Source organism: Saccopteryx leptura, chromosome 5 (genome assembly GCF_036850995.1).
Source record: "Saccopteryx leptura isolate mSacLep1 chromosome 5, mSacLep1_pri_phased_curated, whole genome shotgun sequence".
NCBI lineage: Eukaryota > Metazoa > Chordata > Mammalia > Chiroptera > Emballonuridae > Saccopteryx > Saccopteryx leptura.
This window is the reverse complement of record NC_089507.1, coordinates 161724433-161746672: the sequence shown is the minus strand read 5'-3', so window position 1 is coordinate 161746672 and position 22240 is coordinate 161724433. Positions and strand designations below refer to the sequence as shown.

At 37.2% G+C, this 22240-nt stretch overlaps 1 protein-coding gene across 1 annotated transcript in view; it reads right to left on the bottom strand.

Annotated features, from left to right (window-relative positions):
* The window catches only part of ANKRD31 (ankyrin repeat domain 31), a 265656-nt gene that overhangs the window by 42714 nt on the left and 200702 nt on the right, over positions 1–22240 (bottom strand). The window contains 5 exon segments of the mRNA XM_066386576.1: positions 2515–2655; positions 4640–5639; positions 9005–9101; positions 12761–12848; positions 17942–18057. Of these exon segments, the coding sequence (XP_066242673.1) occupies positions 2515–2655; positions 4640–5639; positions 9005–9101; positions 12761–12848; positions 17942–18057 (1442 nt within the window).

The following is a 22240-nucleotide window of genomic DNA, read 5'->3' as shown; positions in this document are numbered from 1 at the left end:
ACTTTATTTAGATGAGTCATTTTTTCACTCCAGGCTACACATTAGAATCACCTGGTACATTTTTTTAAAATATTACTACCTGGTCTTTAACTCAGACTGGTAGATCAGAAGCTACGGGGCTGGAGCCTGCCAGGCACTGGTAGGTTTTAAAAGCTCCGCAAGTGATTCCAATGTGTAGGCAGGATTGAAAACTTTTGCCCACATCATATAACTTATCAAGGGTGGTATCAGGAACAAGCATGGCTTCCTGTCTTCACAGAGAGATCACTCTGCTACATCAAGATGACACCTAACAGCTAGGAGACTGTGTCAGCAAACAGTGATACCCAATGGGAATAAGGATGAGGATTTCCGTGGCAAGACTCAGCTGTTTAGGTAGGAAGTATAAGTCATCTCTGTGTCTAGTTGCTCTGTCATTCTGTCTGATGCAGGATGAGACCTAGTTTTTCGACATTTCTTGCCTGACAACCAACTATTCCTGGTCCCATAGCCCCATAGTCCAACCAACATTCTTAAAAGTAATCAGTTGAAGTGTTCACATTTACCAGTGTAACAAAAGTTCCTTTCATAAAGAAGTGATTCTGAATTTAGGAGTTACGCCAAGACAAAGGGAGGTAAAGGCAGTATCTATGGTAAATTTTGAGAGGCTTTTAAATATCGCAAACGTCTTTATTTGAATAAAGAAATGCACTGGGGTAGTGCTTCTCAGCCTGGAGTACTTACTGGAAGTACATGCATGGCCTATAGAAATTTTAAAAACTGTTTCTGTTTTTAGGGTAATTTAAAAAATATATAATCCTGCTGAAATAATCTGTATGAATATCTCATATCCAAGAGTTGCCCTACTATTGGTGCCCATATTTGCATTTGGCTTCACAATCACATAGGTGTTAAACAACAGAACTCTGACATGGCTGATGAGAAAAGATTGGAAGCAATGTGATATGTAAATTAGGTACAGAGTAAGAGCTAAATGATGTCACAACCAGCTAGTCACAAGCAGAAAATGCAGTAGTTTCAGTAGAGAAAAAGAGTGGGAGACTTGAGTCATCCCGAGGCACACCGCAGCAGAGGCATAACAAGCTCAAAAGAACGTAAGCTATAGTAATCAGTACCATATTCATACTGAGAGCATAGATTGTTTTAGCAAAACAATATGATCGATCATAAGTTTAAGAAACTTTGTAAAAAAAATAAAAGGAATTTTCATGGGTTAAGTGTTAATTACTAATATGCAAATATGAATCCATGAAAAGGATTAGGTTAGGTGAATTGAAAGTAGATGGCCTATTGACTCCAGAGATAGGGAGTTAAAAAAAAATACTTGGAAGAAAAGAAAGGACAGAGAGGCTCTAAAGCAGGGGTCTCAAACTCAACTCAGCATGTGGGCCGCAGAGCAAGATCACAGCTGTTCGGCGGGCCCCACTAGGTCTACAAAAGGCAACTGTTACGCAACACTTTTCAGTGTCACAAAACGACCAGAAACTGTAGTTCGTGGATTAGTCTGTGGGCCGCAAAAAATTGTTCGGCGGGCCACATGCGGCCCGCGGGCCGCGAGTTTGAGACCTCTGAAAAGCATAGAAAATTCAATATATGATGATATAAGTGAAGGAATTAAAACATAGCTCTGGAAGCACTTGCCATGAATAAAAGTCTAGAAGACCAAAATGCAGAGTTGAGGGACGGACACAGACCTAGAGCAGGGGTTAGGAGAAAGGGTGGCAGAGCTGAACTGGACAAAAAAGGAGAGAGGAAACAGTGGCTTCTGTTAGTGCTGGAGTGAGGCTTACTCATAGCTATGGAGGCTGAAGACATGTGCAGTTCTGTGAAACAGTAAGGGTGGATGTCCAATTATTCACACTTTTCTAGGTGAATCATTACAAGACTATTCCCTTAAGTAGTATCATAGACATCTGGAGGTGGCTGTTTATTGGACCTCAAGGGTGTCAGTCTTAAATTGGTGATTAAACGGGGCTTATAAGTCAGAAGAGAGAACTGTAGGGAAGGCTACTAAGACTGGGAAGTCTAATTGAAGAGAAACGTTTCTTTTGAGGGGGTTAGCAATTCAGAGATAAAACTATGTTCAAACATAAAGGTGCACCACTACTACTGTGGCCCCTTGCTTGCTCCCTCTGCCTTTAGAAGATTCTGTCAGAATACTGGTAACATATTAATAAAGTATTAATAGACCAGTGGTTCCAAATTTTCTACATGGTGTCACAAAGACTTGAAATCACTTAGGGTCAGGAAAATTGGAGGCATTCAAATTTCTGAGACTAAGTCAGAAACTAGGAAGGAGAGAGTCAGTGGGCCACATTGCCCCTGGGAAGTTCTGGCAAACAGGCATTGCGGGAAAAAAGCAGGTAGCATATTGCAAAAGGGACACATGCGGACAAAACCGAGCTTGGGAAACTTTCAGATTTCTTTTTGAAAAGTTTAAGTTGTTTTATCATTTTTTAAAAGTGTACTTTTCATTTGCATATAAATTTAAAGATAAACTTAAGAATGACCCACCTTATTCCAAGCATATTTCCAGGTCACACAACTGTCTCCTCCTAGAAGATCCTTGAGCCAGGTGACTGGATTTTGGTAAATCTTACCACTTTCTACCTTAATTTTACCACTCAATAAAACACTGGCTTTGTGGGTAGTCTCCTAAAAAAAAAAATAATGTTAAAAAATAGATGAAATATGTGAACTTCAGCTTCTGGCTATGATGAAATAAAAGGGACCAGATTTACCCTAAAACCTGACAGACCTCCCCCATCCCAAATAGACAAAATATATAAAACAATGGCTTAAAAATCCTTAAAACTCAGTAAGAAAACAAGAAACCAATAAAAAATGGACAAAAGATTTGGACACTCCTCCAAAGAATACTTATGAAGGCAAATAGCACATGAAAACGTGCTCACCATAATTAATCATCATGAAATGCAAACTAAAACTACAACACATGTAGTACATATGTACATACATCTATACTATATGTTAGCATGACTAAAGTTAAAAGACTGATCATACTAATTGTTGACTAAGGAAAGATGTAGAGGAACTCTAACTCTCATATATAGCTGGTGGGAATATATATGTTACAAACTACTTTGGCAGTCTCTTACAAAGTTAAATATATACTTACCATATATAATTCAGCAACTCCACTCTTAAGTATTTACCCCCCAAAAAATTAAAGCCTATGTCATACCAAAACCATGTATCAATGTTCATAGTAGCTGCATTTGTAATAACCAACAATTGAAAATAATATAAGCATCATAGATGAATTGATAAACTGCAGTATATACATACAATGAACTACTATTTAGCAATAAAAAAGAATAAACCACTGATATATGCTACAATAGAGATGAATCTCAAATAATTATGCTCAGAGAAAGAAGCCAGACAAAAATAAATACATATGGTATAATTCCACTTATACAGAATGTTTGAAATGCAAACTCATGTATAGGGACAAAAAGCAGACCAGAGAGTGGCATGGGAAGGGAGTGGATAAAGGAGATGTACAAAAAGACACAAAGAAATTTTAGGGGTTGATGAATATGTTCATTATCTTGTTTGTAGTCATGGCTTCACAAGCATATGCATATGTCAAAACTTGTTTCAAATTGTATATTTTAAATATGTGTCATGTATTGTATGTCAGCTACATCTTAATAAAGAAAAACAGCTGAGGAAAAGTTGTATTAAAATTTTATTATAGCTGATCCAGAGAACTAACCACAACTGTCAAAATACTAGTTAATGTAACTAATTTACTAAATAAAATTTGATTTGCTTTGGCTAATCTGAGGTAGGTACTAATTAGTAATAAATTGGTCGACAGGTAAGTAAACAGGAACATCAAGAAATCTGAGATCCAGCTATTAATTTGGTCTTTAAATTATAGTTTGGTGCTCTAAAATCAATTTTTTTTGCTCCTAACTTATATGCTTACTAACTAAGAAAAGGCTAATTATCCAGAAATGAAAAGGGTTGGAAACACAGGCCATTTAGATCATGTTCCAGTGAGCTGGATTGGGACCTTGTTAACAAGGAAGCATTCCAGGACTCTGCAATCTCTGCCACTCAGATTTCCTCTTTCTAAAAGTGAATGTGGAAAAAGAGGAGAGGAAGTCTCTTTTGTCAGCATTTCTACCAGAACCTATTTTTCCTCCTCTACTTTTATGCATATGTGATATTATTTTAATTGAGTCACTTTTACTTAAACTCTAAGTCACAATTTGTCTGTAAAAACAAATTGAGCTTCTGTGGAAGATGAATTTATACTTCTCTCTTATTAGGGGAAGTTTCAGCAGTATACTGGTAGCTCCCAAAATTGTGGAATCAAAGCCAGCTCCAACTTATTATTTTTATGTTGTTCTTAATTAAATCCATCCCGGTGCAATATAATTGCCTAGTTCTGGTCAGAGAGCCCAAAGGTACTTGTGACTAAAATATTCAGGGCAATTCTAGAAGCAGGATTTCACTTGCTAAGAATACAATGGTTGTGGTCCTCCATTCAAGAAGCCCAGCCGAACTCTATCTCATTAATTGAAACTAAATGCGTACATTATGTAACAGCAACAATTATTCACTTATAAAATTCAGATGATTTTAGAGAAAAAAATTAAGATACCTGTGTTTTGAATTCCAAAATGTTATTTCCTGGAATCATTCTTCCTAATACTATCAGATCCTTTATCTGCGTACGTTTCTTTTTAGGCGCTGGGCTGTAGTTTAAAGGCTTTTTTGTAGTATGCTGATGGCCAGACCCAGGGGAAGAGGGGCTCTGACTGTCATTTGCACGTGGAACAGCAAAAGCTGATTTTTTAAGATATGGTTCGACTTGATGCCCCATATCACTGCCTAAATCATCAACATCCTGATACGTCAGGATTTTTGATGATCCCCTAGGTAGTTGCTGGAAAGCTGTTTTCCTGTTTCTTCTTTTTGGATTATAATTGGGAAAAGCATGACCACAAATAACAGCTGATGGATGGGCATCATTTTGGGCAAGTACACTTGTGATTTCTGAAGTATTTAATGTGCCATTTACCGCTGAAGGGCTATAGGATTTATCATCTTGGGCTGTATTTTTTGTAAGATCAATTTCTTTTTGTGAATATTCAGCTTGAGCAATAACAGCAACAGGCTGGGATTGTAATTTAATCTTCTTAGTGCCATCTGAAGGTCTGGATTTTGATAATCCATCCAAGTTACAGCCATTAACATTTTGTCTAGAATTCAGTTCATTCCTAGAAAACTCTTCCCTTCTCATTGTCTCTGAACTTAGACAAGTATTGGTATTTTGGCTGTCATTCCATGTTTCCAGAGCCAACTGTGTTTCCTTTCTGCTCCCACAAGCAAGGCTGACAGGGGAAAATGAACCTGACTGGGGCTGCACCTGGTCTTCCAGACCAGTAAACTCTTGGCTGTCCTCTTCACAAGAGATCTCTGAGCTGGACGGCAGCTTCCTCCAACCAAGTTCAGACACAGGTGTAACATTATTATAGTTTTGTAATTTTTGGCTTAATCTTCTCTGGTTTTTTGCCACAACTAAAAGGCTCTTCTGTCTTGTGGCCAAGTTAGCCAGCTGTTCTCTCAGAACACCATGCTTAAATGATTCTATGGACACCCTATAGGAAGAAACAGAAAGAGACAAAAAATACAACACAGAAAATATTTTTAAACAGTCTTTTGTATTTTAAAGATATCTTGTCTCAATTTAAATTTGATAACTTCAAAGTTCACAAGAGTCTGTCTTTGCAATTTATTTCCTTTGAGAGGAAACTGAGTCTTAAGGTCAGTTTGCTTTGTTAAATAGGTGTCAGTGTGGTTATCCACATTTATAACCACATTTATATTCATATCACTATTTAGCATTTGTGTGTCATACCTAAAAGAGAAATAAAACTTGGTAGTCTGTCTAGATATCTACTAGTCCTTTACTTGGAAACTAGAGAGTGGTAACTGAGGAGAAACATCATTCTTCAAGTTTGAAGTCTGCTTACCAGTTTACAGTGTAAAGGTATACCAGGAAGTAAAATTTGGGAGTAAGTTCCACTCAAGTTCCCTTAGCAATGGAAGAGTGAGATTGTTTTGTGAATAATTATACCTGAGCTATATCTGAGAAATTCAATTCAACCAGTAATTACTGCAAGTGTATGCTGAACCTATACTGAGGCATTTTCAAGTCCCAGGGGACTACCCAGATAAGCATTATCCTCCAAACGAAAACTCTAGGGCTTGAGAAGTAAGTGGGGGAAAATGGCTCACCCATACCTCTGTCTTTTGGTTATACCCACCTATTACAATTATCTTTAGGATATCCTCTGACACCTTATTTCTAGTGGTTCTCAAACTTTTTTTCCTCAGAACTTTTTTTATACTCTTAAAAACTATTCAGAAACCCAAAGAACTTTTGCTTATATGAGCTGTAGCTATTAATATTTACACTTTAGAAAATAAAACTGAAAAAATTTAAAAATACAAAGTACCCAAGCACACATTCCATTAGCTGTTAGAGTGATGATGTCATAATACACCAGGTGGCCTCAAGACAATTCCACTGTACAGCCATGAGAGAATGAGAGCAAAAAAAAGGCAGATAATATCTTAGTATTCTTATAAAAATAGTTTTGACTTCATAGACCTCTTGAAATGGTGTTAGGGACCACCCTTTAAGAGCAGCTGTTTTAAGGAAGTAGTGATTACTTCAATCACAGTTTAGAGTTGTTGGCACTGAACTCCAATTAGATTAGTGTTAAAGCAAGTAGTAGATGTAAGTGGAAGAAGCAGCAAGAAGAAATCAGATAGCAAACAATTGGTAGCATAAAATGCAAGAAACTAAATAGAAAAAAAAAGAAATTAACAATATCACATTTAAAAATACATGAAACAAAGAGTTCAGATAGAAACTAAAAATGCTCTTTGGTTTATAAGATTTTAAGTCTTACAACAATATTAATAAGGATTTACACCTGAAACCCTAAATGATCAGGAACTTTCCAAAATTCTAAGTATCTTGTTACAGAGGACATAAAGAAAAATTGAAGCTGGCCTTTTCCAAAGTCCACTAGAAAATATCATTTAGTCAATATCCATCTGTAGGTCCTATTAGCTCACTGATTTCTAGAAAGAAATTTATCATGTTTAATCATTAGAGAGAAAAGCAAAATAGACATACAGATAGATTTATAAATAAAAATAGAAAACTGATTTTAAAATAAGTTCAGAAAAAATTTTGAATGATTATCAGACAAGAATGTAAGAAAATTAGAAAAATTACGTGTGAATAAAGAATAAGGTAAACAATATCTGAATATACATTGAAGCATTATTCACAATAGTCAAGACATGGAAACAACCTAAGTGTCCAACAATAAATGAATGGATAAAGAAAATGTAACACATATACATATACACACACAGTGGAATATTATTCAGCCATAAAAAGGAAATCCTACCATTTGTGGCAACATGGATGGACCTTGATGCCATTATGTTAAGTGAAATAAGTCAGACAAAAAAACAAATACCTTATGATCTCACTTATATATAGAATCTAAAAAATTATACATATATATTTAGATGTAGTAGGGGCTGACATGGGTGAAAGTGATAAAAAGGTACAAATATCCCTTTATTAAATAGGTAAGTTCTAGGGATGTAATGCACAGCATGGTAGCTACAGTTAATAATACTGTAGTATATATTTTATTTATTTATTTAGCAAGAGAGAAAAGGGAAGGGAGGAAACAGGAAGGGAGAGAGATTGAAAGCATCAACTCATAGTTGCGGCACTTTGTTCATTGATTGCTCCTTATATGTGCCTTGAACCTGGGGCGTGGGGGGATCCAGCCAAACCTATGATCCCTTGCTTAAGCCAGCGACCTTGGGCTTCAAGCTAGTGACCTTTGGGCTCAAGACAGTGACCATGGGGTCATGTTGATGATCCCATGCTCAAGTCAGCAACTCTGCCCTCAAGCTGATGAGCCTTTGCTCAAGCAACATGACCCTGTGCTCAAGCCGGCTCCTCGACTTTTCAAATCTGGGACCCCAGTGTCCAGGTCCACACTCTATTCACTGTGCCACCACTGACAAGGCTGTATTGTGTATTTTAAAGTTGCTAAGATAACATATCTTAAAAGTTCTCATCACAAGAAAAAAATAGGGGACATAAGTAGCTAAGTCTGTGAAAAGCTAATAAAAATAATGATCAAACAAAAAAAATACATATATAACATCTTTCTCAAAAAAGAATGAGAAGAGGTATATAACCAATATAATCAGGACAAAACTCCTTAGGAAGTCCGAAAATTTGTAAGTACACAAATGACAAAGTACACATAATCTGCTTAGGAAAACATTTATGACAGTATAAAGTAAAAAATTTTAATGTAAAAAATTTGAGTTTAATATGAAAAAAAATTTTAGTTTGGGAATTCCTGACTAGAAAAACTTTCATAAAATTCTTGGTTACTGACAACTTTTTGTTTTCTGAATATTTCCAGTAATAAACAAGAAAAATATTTTTCTAAGAAGTACAATTCTAATATCACAAAGTTATTTTTTGGTCCTAAGCAACATTAAGATTTTTTTTCCCTTCTTTTCCAAGTGAGAGGAGAGGAGACCCACATGTGCCCTGACCAGGATCCACCCAGCAATCCCCATACAGGCCAATGGTCTGCCCATCTGTGGCCATGCTCACAACCTAGCTATTTTTAGTGCCTGAGGCAGAGGTTCCACAGAGCCATCCTCAGCACCTGGGGCAGATGAGCTCGAACCAATCGAGCGTGGCTGTGAAAGAGGAAGAAAGGAAGAGAAGGGGAAGTAGGGGGTGGAGAAGAGATGGTTGCTCTTCCTGTGTACCCTGACTAGGAATCAAACCTGGGACATCCACATGCTGGACCAATGCTCTACCACTGAGCCAACTGGCTAGGGTACTATTCTACTTAAAAATGGATAAATTCTCAAACACACTCCTACTTTTTTCACTCACCTGTATTTTTTAGCCAGATTATCCCTTTCTGCCTTCTGTTTGGCAAGCACATTATTCATAACCTCTTTTATCTCTAACATCTTTTTGGTGTATTGTTCTAGAAACAAGGTAATAAAATAAAAAGTAAGTACTTTGAGAGATAGCAAATGTTAAACATGGTCACATAAGATTCAGAATTACTGTTAATTTTAAAAGTTATTATTTCCTTACTCTCTTCCTCAATATCAACGGCCCAGATACATAAATCAAGGCTTATTCAAGGCTTATTCACTTATGTAACCTTATGGAAGTACCCTGAAGTGTCTAGGTAAGAACACTGTACCAAGAAAGGGCAGGCCAGCCTGACTTCTAATCCTACCATCAAAATGACTAAGGGCGGTGAAACTGGACAAGTCTTATGACCTCTATAGTCAGCTTTTTTTCCTGTGAAATGAGGGTAGTCAAGAAAAATAAATAGGAATATAAGTATTTTGCCTATATAATAATTTACTTTTTTAAATACAAAAATACATTATTATTGTAAAAATATTCAAACAATATGAATGTTTACACAGTAGAAATTAGAAGAGTATACCACTCATTCCCCTGCTTCACCTCTATTTTACTTCATGAAACAGATTGCTGTTAATACTTTGGTAGCAGTGTATGTATTTGTGTGTGTACATTAACCCTTTGAGTAGTGAGTTTTTTTCATGCTCGCTGACCCCTGGGGGTGCATTTCTTTTTTCAAAAAATTAAAAATTAGTTCCAGTTCCAGTTTTATTAACTTAAAATCATGATTGTTTGATAACTAATTTATGGAAACAAGAAGAACATACATTTGCCTTTTTTTAATGTTGCCTTACACATTTTAAAAATAAATCGAACATACTCTGAATGGTCAGGAGGCACGAGGACGTACATGAACGTTTGTACTACTCAAAGGGTTAAATATATTTATATAAGGTATTGCTCTATATATTTATACTATATATAACTACATGTTATATGTATTTAAAAATAAGAATTGTGCTATCAGTTCTTATTCTTTACACTTGACACTTACATAGGGCTATATGAAATCAAAGGTCACTTATATATCTATATAAAACAAGTTTTATAATAATTACTTAATTTTCCTACTTTATTTCTTTCCTTCTTATTCTCATTCCAAAACCAAGCAAAAATGCTACCAAGAAAAAAAGACTATAGGCCAATATCCCTGATTAACTTAGATGCTAAAATTCTCAACAAAATATTAGCAAATCAGATCCAGCAATACATAAAAACAATCATACATCATAATCAAGTGGGAATTATGCTGGGAAGGAAAGGCTAGAACAATATTTGTAAATCAACCAATGTGATTCATCACATAAACAAAAGGAAGGATAAAAACCACATGATAATATCAATAGAGGCAGAAAAAGCATTTGATAAAATCCAGCACCCATTTATGAACAAAACTCTCAGCAAACTGGGAATACAGAGAACATAACTCAATATGATAAAGGCTATCTATGACAAACCCACAGCCAACATCATACTCAATGGGCAAAAATGAAAAGCAATCCCCTTAAGAATAGGAACAAGGCAGGGGTGCCCTCTTTCAGCACTCTCATTCAACATAGTTCTGGAAGTCCTAGTTATAGCAATCAGACAAGAAGAAGAAATAAAAGGCATCCAAATTGGAAAATAAAAAGTAAAACTTTCAATATTTGCTGATGACTTGATACTGTACATAGAAAACCCTAAAGTCTCAATCAAAATCCTACTGGAACTGATAAAATGAATTCAGCAAGGTGGCAAAATATAAAATCAATATTCAGAAATCAGTGGCATTTATATACACTAACAATGAACTGTCCGAAATAGAAATTAAGGAAACAATCCCCTTCACTATTACAACCAAATAAATAAAGTACCTAGTAGTAAATTTAACCAAGATGTTAAAGACCCATTCTTAGAAAACTATAAAACATTCATAAAAGAAATCAAGGAAGAAACAAAGAAATGGAAGCACATACCATGTAAATGGATAGAAAGAATAAATATCATTAAAATGTGTATACTACCCAAAGCAATCTATAAATTAAATGCAATTCCTATTAAATTACCAGTGTCATACTTCAAAGATATAGAAAAAATATTCCAAAAATTCATATGGAACAAAAAAATAACATGAGTAGCCTCAGCAATCTTGAAAAAGAAAAATAAAGCAGCAGGTTCACATTTCCTGATATCAAGTTATACTACAAGGCCATTGTACTCAAAACAGCTTGGTACTTGCATAAGAACAGGTATACAGATCAACAGGACAAAACAGAGAACCCAGAAATAAACCCACATCTTTAAGGTCAATTGATAATTGACAAAGGAGGTAAGAGCATACAGTGGAGTAAAGACAGTCTCTTTAACAAATGGTGCTGGGAAAACTGGACGAATATATGCAAAAAAATGAAACTAGACCATCAACTTTTACCATTCACAAAAATAAACTCAAAATGGATAAAAAAAACTTGAATGTCAATCATAAAACCATGATCTTCTGGAAGAAAACATAGGCAGTAAGCTTTCCGACATCTCTTGCAGCAATATATTTGCTGATTTCACTCCACAGGCAAGTGAAATAAAGTACAGGATGAACAAATGGGACGATATGAAACTAAAAAGCTTTTGCACAGCAAAAGACACCATTAACAAAATAAAAAGACAACCCACACAATGGGAGAACATATTTGCCAACACATCTGAAAAGAGGTTAATAACGAAAATCTACAAAGAACTTGTAAAACTCAACACCAGGAAAGTCAACAATCCAATCAAAACATGGGCAAAAGAACTGAATAGACACTTCTCCAAAGAGAACATACAGATTGCCATTGGGCATATGAAATAATGTTCAACATCACTAATCATTACAGAAATGCAAATTAAAACCACAATACCACCTCACACCTGTCTGAATGGCGCTCATCAACAAAACAACACAGAATAAGTGCTGGTGAGGATGTAGAGAAAAGGGAACCCTCCTGCACTGCTGGTGGGAATGCAGACTGGTGCAGCTACTGTGGAAAACAATATGGAGATTCCTCAAAAGATTAAAAATTGGACTGCCTTTTGACCCAGCTATCCCAGTTCTAGGAATATATCCTAAGAATAACAAATCACTGATTCAAAAAAAGAAATGCACCCCCATGTTTATTGCAATAGCCAAGATCTGGAAACAGCTCAAGTGTCCATCAGTAGATGAGTGGATTAAAAACAGTGGTACATATACACAATAGAATACTATGTGGTCATGAAAAAGAAGAAAATCTTATCCTTTGCAAAAACATGGATGGACCTGGAGTCTATTATGCTAAGCAAAATTAGCCAGACAGAGAAAGAAAAATATCATATGACTTCACTCATATGAGGAATTCAACGAACAATGTGAACTGAGGAATGGAAGAGAGGCAGAGAAGGGGTCAAAGAGTCCAGAGGGAAAGCAGGCAGAGGAAAAGGGGATGAGAGGAGGGCATAAAAGAAAGGAAAGACATTAGTGAAAGTATATAAACATAACACAGAGAGATAAAGGGCAAGATAGTAAATCATGGAGAAAAGGGCGGAAGTTGATAGGAGGAGGGAGAACAGGGAGTGCAAGGAGAACTAGTGGGGGAGGGAAAGGGATATATTCAAGAATACACTTGTAATTATGTAAACACAAAAAATTAAAATCAATAAAAAAAAGATAAGGTAGCAATGACTTAAACTTGAGTATGAGTCCATATTTACCTGCATCTTTGGGGGTTCTTATTTCAAACTCCAGCAAATTTTCTTGTTTTTCTTCTATATCTTGTAGAATAGCACTGATGGTCTGATGCTATCAAGTAAAAATATTAAAAACTTCATTACAAAAAAGTGATGAAACTGATGGATGCAAAGTGTTAATGAAAATGCTATTAAAAATACTCACTTCACTTAATGTTCAAATTATACACATGCTTTGATTAAACTTAACTATATAAATCCTGCATATTTAAGAGAAAAATTAATTTAAATATATCATGATTTAAATAGAAGATCTATTCCTGGAAAACAGAATGTAAGAGTAGCAACCATATAAAAAATCACAATTTTACACTGACTTCCGTTATAGATGTAGGAGAAAAAACCCCAACTCAGGACCTAATATACTGCTCACAAAAATTAGAGGATATTTTTGTGAGCAGTATATTTTAAAGATAACATATATACAACAAGTTCAGTTTCGGGCTTTATACTGTTTATTACTCTTGGACATTATTATACCATTGCACACTATTAAAATATTAAGCATAAAGGCTTTGGCTGTTTGGCTCAGTGGTAATGCATCAGCCTGGTATGTGGATCTCCTGGGTTCAATTCCTGGCCAGGGCACACAGGAGAAGTTCCCATCCACTTCTCCACACTTCCCCCTTCTCCTTTCTCTCTCTCTCTTCCTCTCCCGCAGCCAAGGCTCCACTGGAGCAAATTGTCCCAGGCACTGAGGATGGCACTATGGCCTTGAATCAGGCGCTAAAATGGCTCTGGTTGCAACAGAGCAATGGCCCCACATGGGCAGAGCATCACCCCCTAGTGGGCTTGCTGGGTGGGTCCCGGTAGGGCACATGCAGGAATCTGTCTCTCTGCCTCCTCGCTTCTCACGTAAGAAAAAAAAAATATTGCACATAATATCAGAAATACAAAACACAAAGGGATTTAAGACCATGACTTTATACCCATGCCACTATTAATCTTCCTTCTGAAATGTCTTCAATTTATTCTGCCCAGACCTCTTTTTCTTATGAGAAATGGAATCACAAAGTGAACTCCTGAACCAGAGAAACTGGCTGTAAATTCTGACTCCCACTCTTTCTTGCTGATGACTCCAGCAAGTTACTTCTCCTCCTTGCTTGACTTGAGGAACACATATAAAATGGCTAGGGAGTGCCAGCACAAATAAGAGCTCAATAAAAACTTATTATTAGTATATAAAACCCATCTCATACACAAAACCTCTTAGTAATCTAATCCATACTGATTTTTCTTTTCTCAGAATTACTTAAGAATTTTAGTGCCACAGAATTTAGTATTAACATATGTCTCGTACATTCTATTCCTCTATCAAGATAGTGAGGTGTTGTAGGCAGGAGCATGATTTTTATATTTACATATGGTTTACACCAGGGGTCTCAAACTCGCGGCCCGCGGGCCGCATGCGGCCCGCCAAACAATTTTGTGCGGCCCGCAGACTAATCCACGAAGTTCAAAATATTTTGGATAAAATTAAGTAAGCCTAGGGGCCTACTTGTATTTTTCATTTCTCTAGCATCCTAGCTAGATATTAGCTTAGTTAACAGCAGTTGTGATGCGAACTACAATTTCTGGTCGTTTTGTGACACTGAGTAAACTGCATGTACGATTGTGCTTGTTGTACTGATTTTTTTTGTTTTCAACTGCAGTGAGAAAAGTGTTGCGTAACAGTTGCCTTTTGTAGACCTAGTGCGGCCCGCCGAACGGCTGTGATCTTGCTCTGCGGCCCACATGCTGAGTTGAGTTTGAGACCCTTGGTTTACACACTGCTGGATATAAAACTGTTGTTCAATAGATGACAACTGATGGATTGAATCTTATTATCTGTCCTTGAATATATTCTCAATACCCATTCATTTTTAAAACATGTAGGTCCTCAACACCTTCTGAAGTATGTTGCGCTGAAATTTTACTTTGGTACCCAGAAGGGATATGTAAAATGCACAAAATAAAACCATCTAGTTATGTGGAAAAGCAATCTCATTGCTGTCATTTATTAAATTAATCAAAATGAAACTATAAAATATAAATATGCTAAACAAATAAACAATGAGATTTACATTGAATAGCTATGGTTATAAAAGCAAATTAAAGGTATGAATTTGTGCATAGACTAAGCCTTTACCTACAGGTTCAGATAAAGAAAACAACATCTGGCCCTGGCTGGCTGGCTCAGTGGATAGAGAGTTGGTCTGGCATAGAAACATCTTGGTTTGATTCCTGGTCAGGGCACACAAGAGAAGCAACCATCTGTTTCTCTCCTCCCCTTCTCCCCCATCTCTCCCTCTTCCCTTCATGCAGCCAGTGGCTCCATTGGTTTGAGCAATGGCCCTGGGCACTGAGGATAGCTGAGCTTGTCCGAGCACATCATCTTCAGGAGGTAAAAATAGCTTGTTTGATTCGAGCATTGGCCCCAGATGGGGATTGCCAGGTGGATTCCAGTCGGGGTGCATAAGGAAGTTTGTCTCACTATCTCCCCTACTCTCACTTAAAAAAATAAATAAATAAAAAGAAAACAACTTCTGATGCTGACTTTCCTCTTGTCTTGCCTTATATTGCAGATGCATGTAGTCTCAGTCACCACTGGCCATAGCTTTCACTCCACACGAGCTCCATATTCTACCCTAGAATTTTAATTTTAGTACAAGGGGACAAACTGTAGTTGAATTTCATTCTTTTTCATGTGGCTTTCCAGTTTTCCCAGCACCATTTGTTGAACTTTCTTTTCTCCATTGTGTGTTGTTGGCCCCTTTATCAAAGATTATTTGACCATATATATGTGGATTTATTTCTGGGCTCTCTATTCTGTTCCATTGGTCTGCGTGTCTATTTTTCTGCCAATACCATGCTGTTTTGATTATCATGACACTATAATATAATGTGAAGTCAGGTATTGCAATGCCCCCAGTTTCTTTCTTTTTCTTTAGGATTACTTTGGCTATTTGGGGTTTTTTATAGTTCCATATAAACTTGATGATATTTTGTTCCATTTCTTTAAAAAATGACATTGGAATTTTGATGGGAATTACATTAAATTTGTATATCTCTTTGGGTAATATGGTCATTTTGACTATATTTATTCTTCCTATCCCTTTTAGTCCATTATTGCTTCCTTATCTTAAAAAACAAACAAAAAACAACCTAAACCAGGACAGGCCTTTGGAACAAGAAGCTTTATGCAGTTTATATTCTGTTTACCATAAAGCTTCATTATGATTTTATCACAGATTTGTTATTTTTATTATGGCAGAATCATCATTGCCTCTTACACTTCTTTTTAAATTTTCTACAATATAGCACAGTGGTGAAGAGTACAGATTCTGGAGTCAGATTGCCTGGCGTTTAATTCTGGCATTGCTACTTAACAGAAATGTAATCTGGGATTAAGTTACTTAACCTCTCTTACTTTAGCTTCCTCATCTATAATAAGAAAAGTAATGATAATAACAGAACCTACCTAGAAAAATTATTATGAGGACTAAATGCATTACCATAGTACTTAGAAAACAGCTTGTTATATAATAAGTAGTGAATATGAGTATTATTATTATTATTTATGCACTTATTTTATATAGGATAGAGAAGGAGGCTGCCTACATGCTATGATCTGAAAGTAGTATCAAACTAAAATCATCTCATTTCCTTTGTGTGTGGCCCTAGAGTTACCCATCATTCCCAATTTGGTTTGAAATTTCTAATATTCAAAATCAATTTTAAATTTAAAGTACTCATGTTTCTTTTGAGTTTTCCTTTTTCAAAGTTGGTTTTCCTTAGACTCCTACATCTTCATTACATTTTCTCTAAGGCTTGGTATCTTTACTCCAAAAGCAAATACCCATATAGTTAATAACAGTAGAGTAGGTTTTCATAATGTTCTAATCTGTACATGAAAATATACCTTTAAGATATAATATAGTAGGCTGAACTGATATAGAAGGAACTACTATAAACACATGGAAACACTGAATAAAATACAATAAGCTTTAAACACACACAAACACACACACACACACAGCTAAAAATGAAAAAAAAAAAGGGAAATTCCCTAGTGCCAGAAATTAAGCTAGCAGTGGCCCATGGGGAATTTGGAACAAACAGATAATAGGGGCTAAGTTTTTAATGCCCATACAGGAACAGAAGACAAGGCATCAAGCCTTAAAGATAATGGCCCAGAGTGTGTATAGTTTAGGTTAGATCAGAATTAGAAAAACTCTACATGTCACCCATTCAGGGCTCTAGCTAGAAGAGTAGAAACTTACTTTTGTCACACATGTATATGAGAACTAAATTTATACAATATGTGGTTCAGAAACATGAACCGAGAAATAAGAATTAAAACTGGTGTGTGAATAACAAACCTCTAGTGCTCCAGCAGAAGTAAATAATAAACAAGAAGCCTAGCCTCACCAAAATTTTCATAGGAAACAACCATCACTGAAGTGAAATTATAATAAAAAAAATTTACAAACCACATGAAGAATCATCATGGAAACGAGTCAGAAGGAGAGTTTAAAATTCCTTTAGACATGTTTGGAAAGATTACAAATCAAATCAAAATACATAGTCTTATCCAAAATAACATTTCACTGAGGGTACTACTTTGCTTAAGAAGTAAGTTTGGATCTAGTATACTTTGTGTTTTGTCAATGTAAGAATATATATCTTATCAATTAATATATTTTTGCAAAAATATACCTTTATATGAGGGGTTTTACATATAGCAAACACTCTCTATCATTTTAAACCATGTGGGACCCGTGTTAGCTAAACCAGATTGCTTTACTCTTCTCTGAGGCTTGGGGTCTTTTCTACCCAGTATGTATCCTAGATACTTATATGAAATGAGTAAATGAAGAGAAACTATGACAGTGGCAGTATCTACAGGATAAGAAGAGGCTAAAGAACCAAACATAGGTGTAAAAGACCTAATTGACAGTTCTTAATCAATGCAGATAATTGAGAATCAGCCATACAATATATTTTGAGTTTCTTCTGTTCAATTACGCTATATTTTCTTATGACAAAACACAGTTTTAACTTGCATGTTCTTAAAATGGAGAGTGTTGTCAATAGTCAAAGTCTGGATGGCGCAAAGAACAGCATTTTCTAGGCTGAAGAACAAAGAATTTCAATTTCACTCACCACAGTAAGGCTTTCTCTTGTTTTTTCTTGTTGTGAAAGAGAAGGTGCATCAACAATTTTTAAGTCATCATAAAAACACGGTTTGTCTCTTTGGGGCATGCCAGTAGGAATTTTTACTTAAAAAATAAATAAAATTAGAAAATATAAGACTTTGTAAAAATTTAGCTTCACTTTATCAATTGCAATGATGACAACAATAAATTAACTCTACAACTATTACAATATCTTAACATTGGTCAATACTTCAGTATTTATTAACAATGGACTAATTACAGCTAACATTTACTGAATACTTAACATATGCTACATATCAAACTTTCCCCCAAATCATCTTATTTAATCTTCACATAAATCCTGTGAGATAGGTAGTTTATTATATCCATTATACAGAAGAGGAAAGTGAAGCTTGGAGGGCTTCAGAAAGTTGCCTAATTGTCACAGCTAGTGCTGAAACCAAATTTGACTCCATAATCTATGCTCTTAATCACTATGACTATGATTCATTGTCCCTGTAAAGTTCTCTCTGACCCTTCTCCCATTCTGATTCTCTTTCTCCATATAACCATTGTATCCTGCACCCTTCATCCCTTTAGGGTACCTGACCAAGGAAATATGTATACAAGAAACAACAAACAAGTAGGAATAAATATATCACTTTATAATAGAGTGCCCAATAACTCCAAATGCAAGGCTTCCTTAATTTGAGCTGACATAAATCATGGGATCTGAACCTTTAGATATACGGCCTTGAAAAGGGATTCAGACAGAAATGGGGCTCAAAGAAAAGGCCCTGACTCTATGGACTAACCATATACTAGCAGGCAATAAAAAGAGGAACCTTGTATCACTCTTGCCCTTGACCTACACATGATGGAGCTTACTAGTAAAATGTGATACAATGATTATCCTTGGCTCTCACCAAGCATATCAATGATATGATTTCTTCCTTGAAAATCAACAGTTGGTAAGAATGGTGGTAGGCTGTGGGAGAAATGTGTGACAGACTCTTCCCAACATTCTCTCTCACATAGAGCAGATTATGTTCCCGAGTTTTTTTCTTCTGAGCCCAGGCTCAAGCATAAGGGAAAAGGTAGAACAATTTCTTCTTTTAAACACTTAATACAAATTGTGTTGAATTGCCTGTTTTCTACTTGGTCTCTCCAAAAGACTGGAAGCTCTCTGTTGGCAAGTACCTGGTTTGCATAGCAAGTACTCAACAAATATGTTTTTTAAATTAGTGTTTACTAAATGCCTATTACTTATAGATAATTCATTCTATTATTTCAATTCACACTACTGATAAAAAATGGTTCATAAAATCTAGCCTGGCTGTATATTCCCTTAAAATATTTTTTCACTATTACATTGCATACTCATATATTTGCTTTAAAAATTCATAATCTAGTATTAAAATATTAGGTTCTTTTTAAAAATCTTGCATTAGTCCAACTTTCATATAAATTAAAAATACTTAAGTAGCGAAATGTTAGTTGCAAAGAGTTTAGCAGTATATTGTCTTTTTCTAGACCCACTACAAATAAATCAGTCTGTGTAGTTTCAGTTACATCTCTATGTCAGACCCAATGTTAGGAAGATTAATACTTATTTAATGAATGGTATGGGTTTTATTTCAATATATAACTCCAAATCCAATTGGAACAATATGATTTATAAAATAAAACAAGTTTGAAAATGTTACTTTCTAAAAACAAATGTTTTTCAAGAGTTTATAAACATAAAAACATCCATCCCAGCCATAAAATAATTTATACAACAAATATAAAGATTTTTCTGAGGATTCCAAGATAGCAACAGAGTAGGCGGACGTTCCAACTACCACCTCCCAGGACCAAACTGGATTACAACTTAATTTAAGAACAATCATCTTGAAAAACCAACTTTGGACTAAAGGAAGAGGAGTCTATAACCAAGGATCACAGAAGAAGCCACATCGAGACTGGTAGGAAGGGCAGAGACGCGGAAAGGGCTGCTCCGCTCCCAGGAGTGAGGGGCAGCTGAGGGTCCCAAGGGATTCTCACTGTGGGGAGGGTCACCCTGAGAGGTGTGGGTGCTAAGCCCCAGACACAGTACCCAGCCTAGAGCCCCAGAGCCTAGAAGAGGCACCCAGACAGCACTTGGTGGTGAAAAGAGCTGGGTTTCTGTCTATGAGAAAGAGACACAGTTCTCAGAGATGCAGGCTCTGTCTTAAAGGGCCCATGCAGAAAACCTCCCTACAGCCACTTACCAAGAACTCTGGAGGGGAAAAACTGAGAAGACTAGGGTTGCGTGAGGGGAGTGCAAAGTTGGAGGCCCAGGGAGAGACACTGTGGGGGACAGTCACCAGAACCCTTGTGCTGAGTCATTCTCCAATACTGTAGTCATCATCTTTCTTGGGCAGAGCATCCCCTCTGTGCAGCATCAGCCTGGGAAAAAGCAACTACTCTGCCCTCAAGAGTCTCTCCTACCCTAGTCATAGCCATGGATTGTTCTGAGAGGCAAGGAAGCAGTAGCGCATCAGTGACTCAGATTTCTGGTGTTGAGACCGGAGCTTTCCCCCACACACTCCCGACTCTAAAACTGCTCCTTCCACCTCATGGGAAACACAGTAGAAACTGTCTGAACAGCAGGCAGACCACACCTCTGGGTCCCAGAGGCCAAACCCACCAGACTCCTGGAGCCACAATCTACTGAGGTCTGTGAAAAGAGTCTGGACAGACTGACACCTGGGGCTGAAGGGCAGAGCCACACCCTCCACCATTCCTAATCCTGGAATTGCTGCAGGCACTAGACTCCAGCAGAGGTTTTTTTCAGTGGCTAAGCCAAACAAGCAGCCAGCAGACAGAGGCTGCAGGAAGTGGGACTAGGGAAACTTGGCCTTTTAAGTGGACCTTCCCCCAGGTCCAGTGCGGTCAAAGCCAGCCTAGGAGAGCAGCTTCGTATTTCCATGCACACCTGGGCCCAGCAGAGGCAACCACAAACTCTGGTTTGCTTGTAGCTCCAAGAAGTTTGTTGAGGGCCAGCCACGGGCAGTGTCTCCCACTGGTCTGCACTGGGTTCCTGCCAGGAAGGCCCAGTGATGGCACATCCAGGGGCCAGGTACAGAAAGCATCAGTTCAGGACCTAACAACCCTTGCTAGAGTGGTACCCTAAGGAAAGGCTCTTCACATCTGGCTCAGATAAGGTGAGTTCCACTCTCTGTGATAAGCACCAGCACAGTGGCTTATGTGCATTGGATAGGGTGGAACTTCACAGTCAGCCAGCCTGGCCACTGGATATCTTACAATGCTGGGCTAGATTCTCCAGGGAAAAGCAAGAAAGGCTTGGAGTATGGGCATTTAATGTGTGCATCCCTGTGAGTCTATTGTTGGATCTGGTCAAGGGGCTTAGCCATCTTTGGTGATGGCACAGTGAGTCCCAGAAGAGGACTCTCTCAGTCTTCCTCCTTGAAACCAGGGTCTCAACAGCTGAAAAAACTTCTGTAGAGAGGACTGTCAGCAACACTCAGTCTAAACTTCTGCTTACTTTGTTGGGGAAAAATAAAATTTGAGTACCCAGCAGTAGCTGAGGGATTAAACTCTAGAGTAGGGGCCACACATCCCCATACAGAGCTCCTGATCAAGAGATTCCTGAAGTACGGGGCCCCACTAATGCTGTAATCACAACCTCAGTAGTCCTAATCCACCAAGTGTGCAACCTGTTGAGGGGGTTGGTTGGTTGAGGCCATCTAAGCCCACACTACAGTCTTATTACTAAAGACTCTGTGGGAAGACCAGGCAGGTGCAAGAAGAGGAGAAGCTGCTGACAACTGAAGACAAATCTTACAGAACTTGGGGCTTTTCAGAGCTCCTGTCATCTCTAAGCAGGAGGAAGCTGATCCTTATACAAAGGTTGGCCCCTCCCACAGTACCCAGGCATAGAAAATGCAGGCACAAACAGTGAAAAGTGCAACAACTTCAGACACGTAGCCCACAGCAGGTTACAACCAACAGCTGACACCAACACAAGAATATCTAGAGCCAACACAACAAGTAGTGAATGGCAGACAGCACCAACCCTAGATTCAGCTATATACACAAGCAGCACACCCAAAGTGGAGTCTAGGAGGCACCAGACACTGTGGAGAATAAATACCCCAAACAGGACAGACATTGCACAGTGTGTAATTACGACTAAAGCTGACCCTTAGAGCCAGCCATTATAAAGGCATAACCATACCCACGAAAGATCCAACTGCATTTAATACTCACATACAACAAGAGGGAAAATAGTACCCTCAAGAAGCATCCATACAACAAGGAA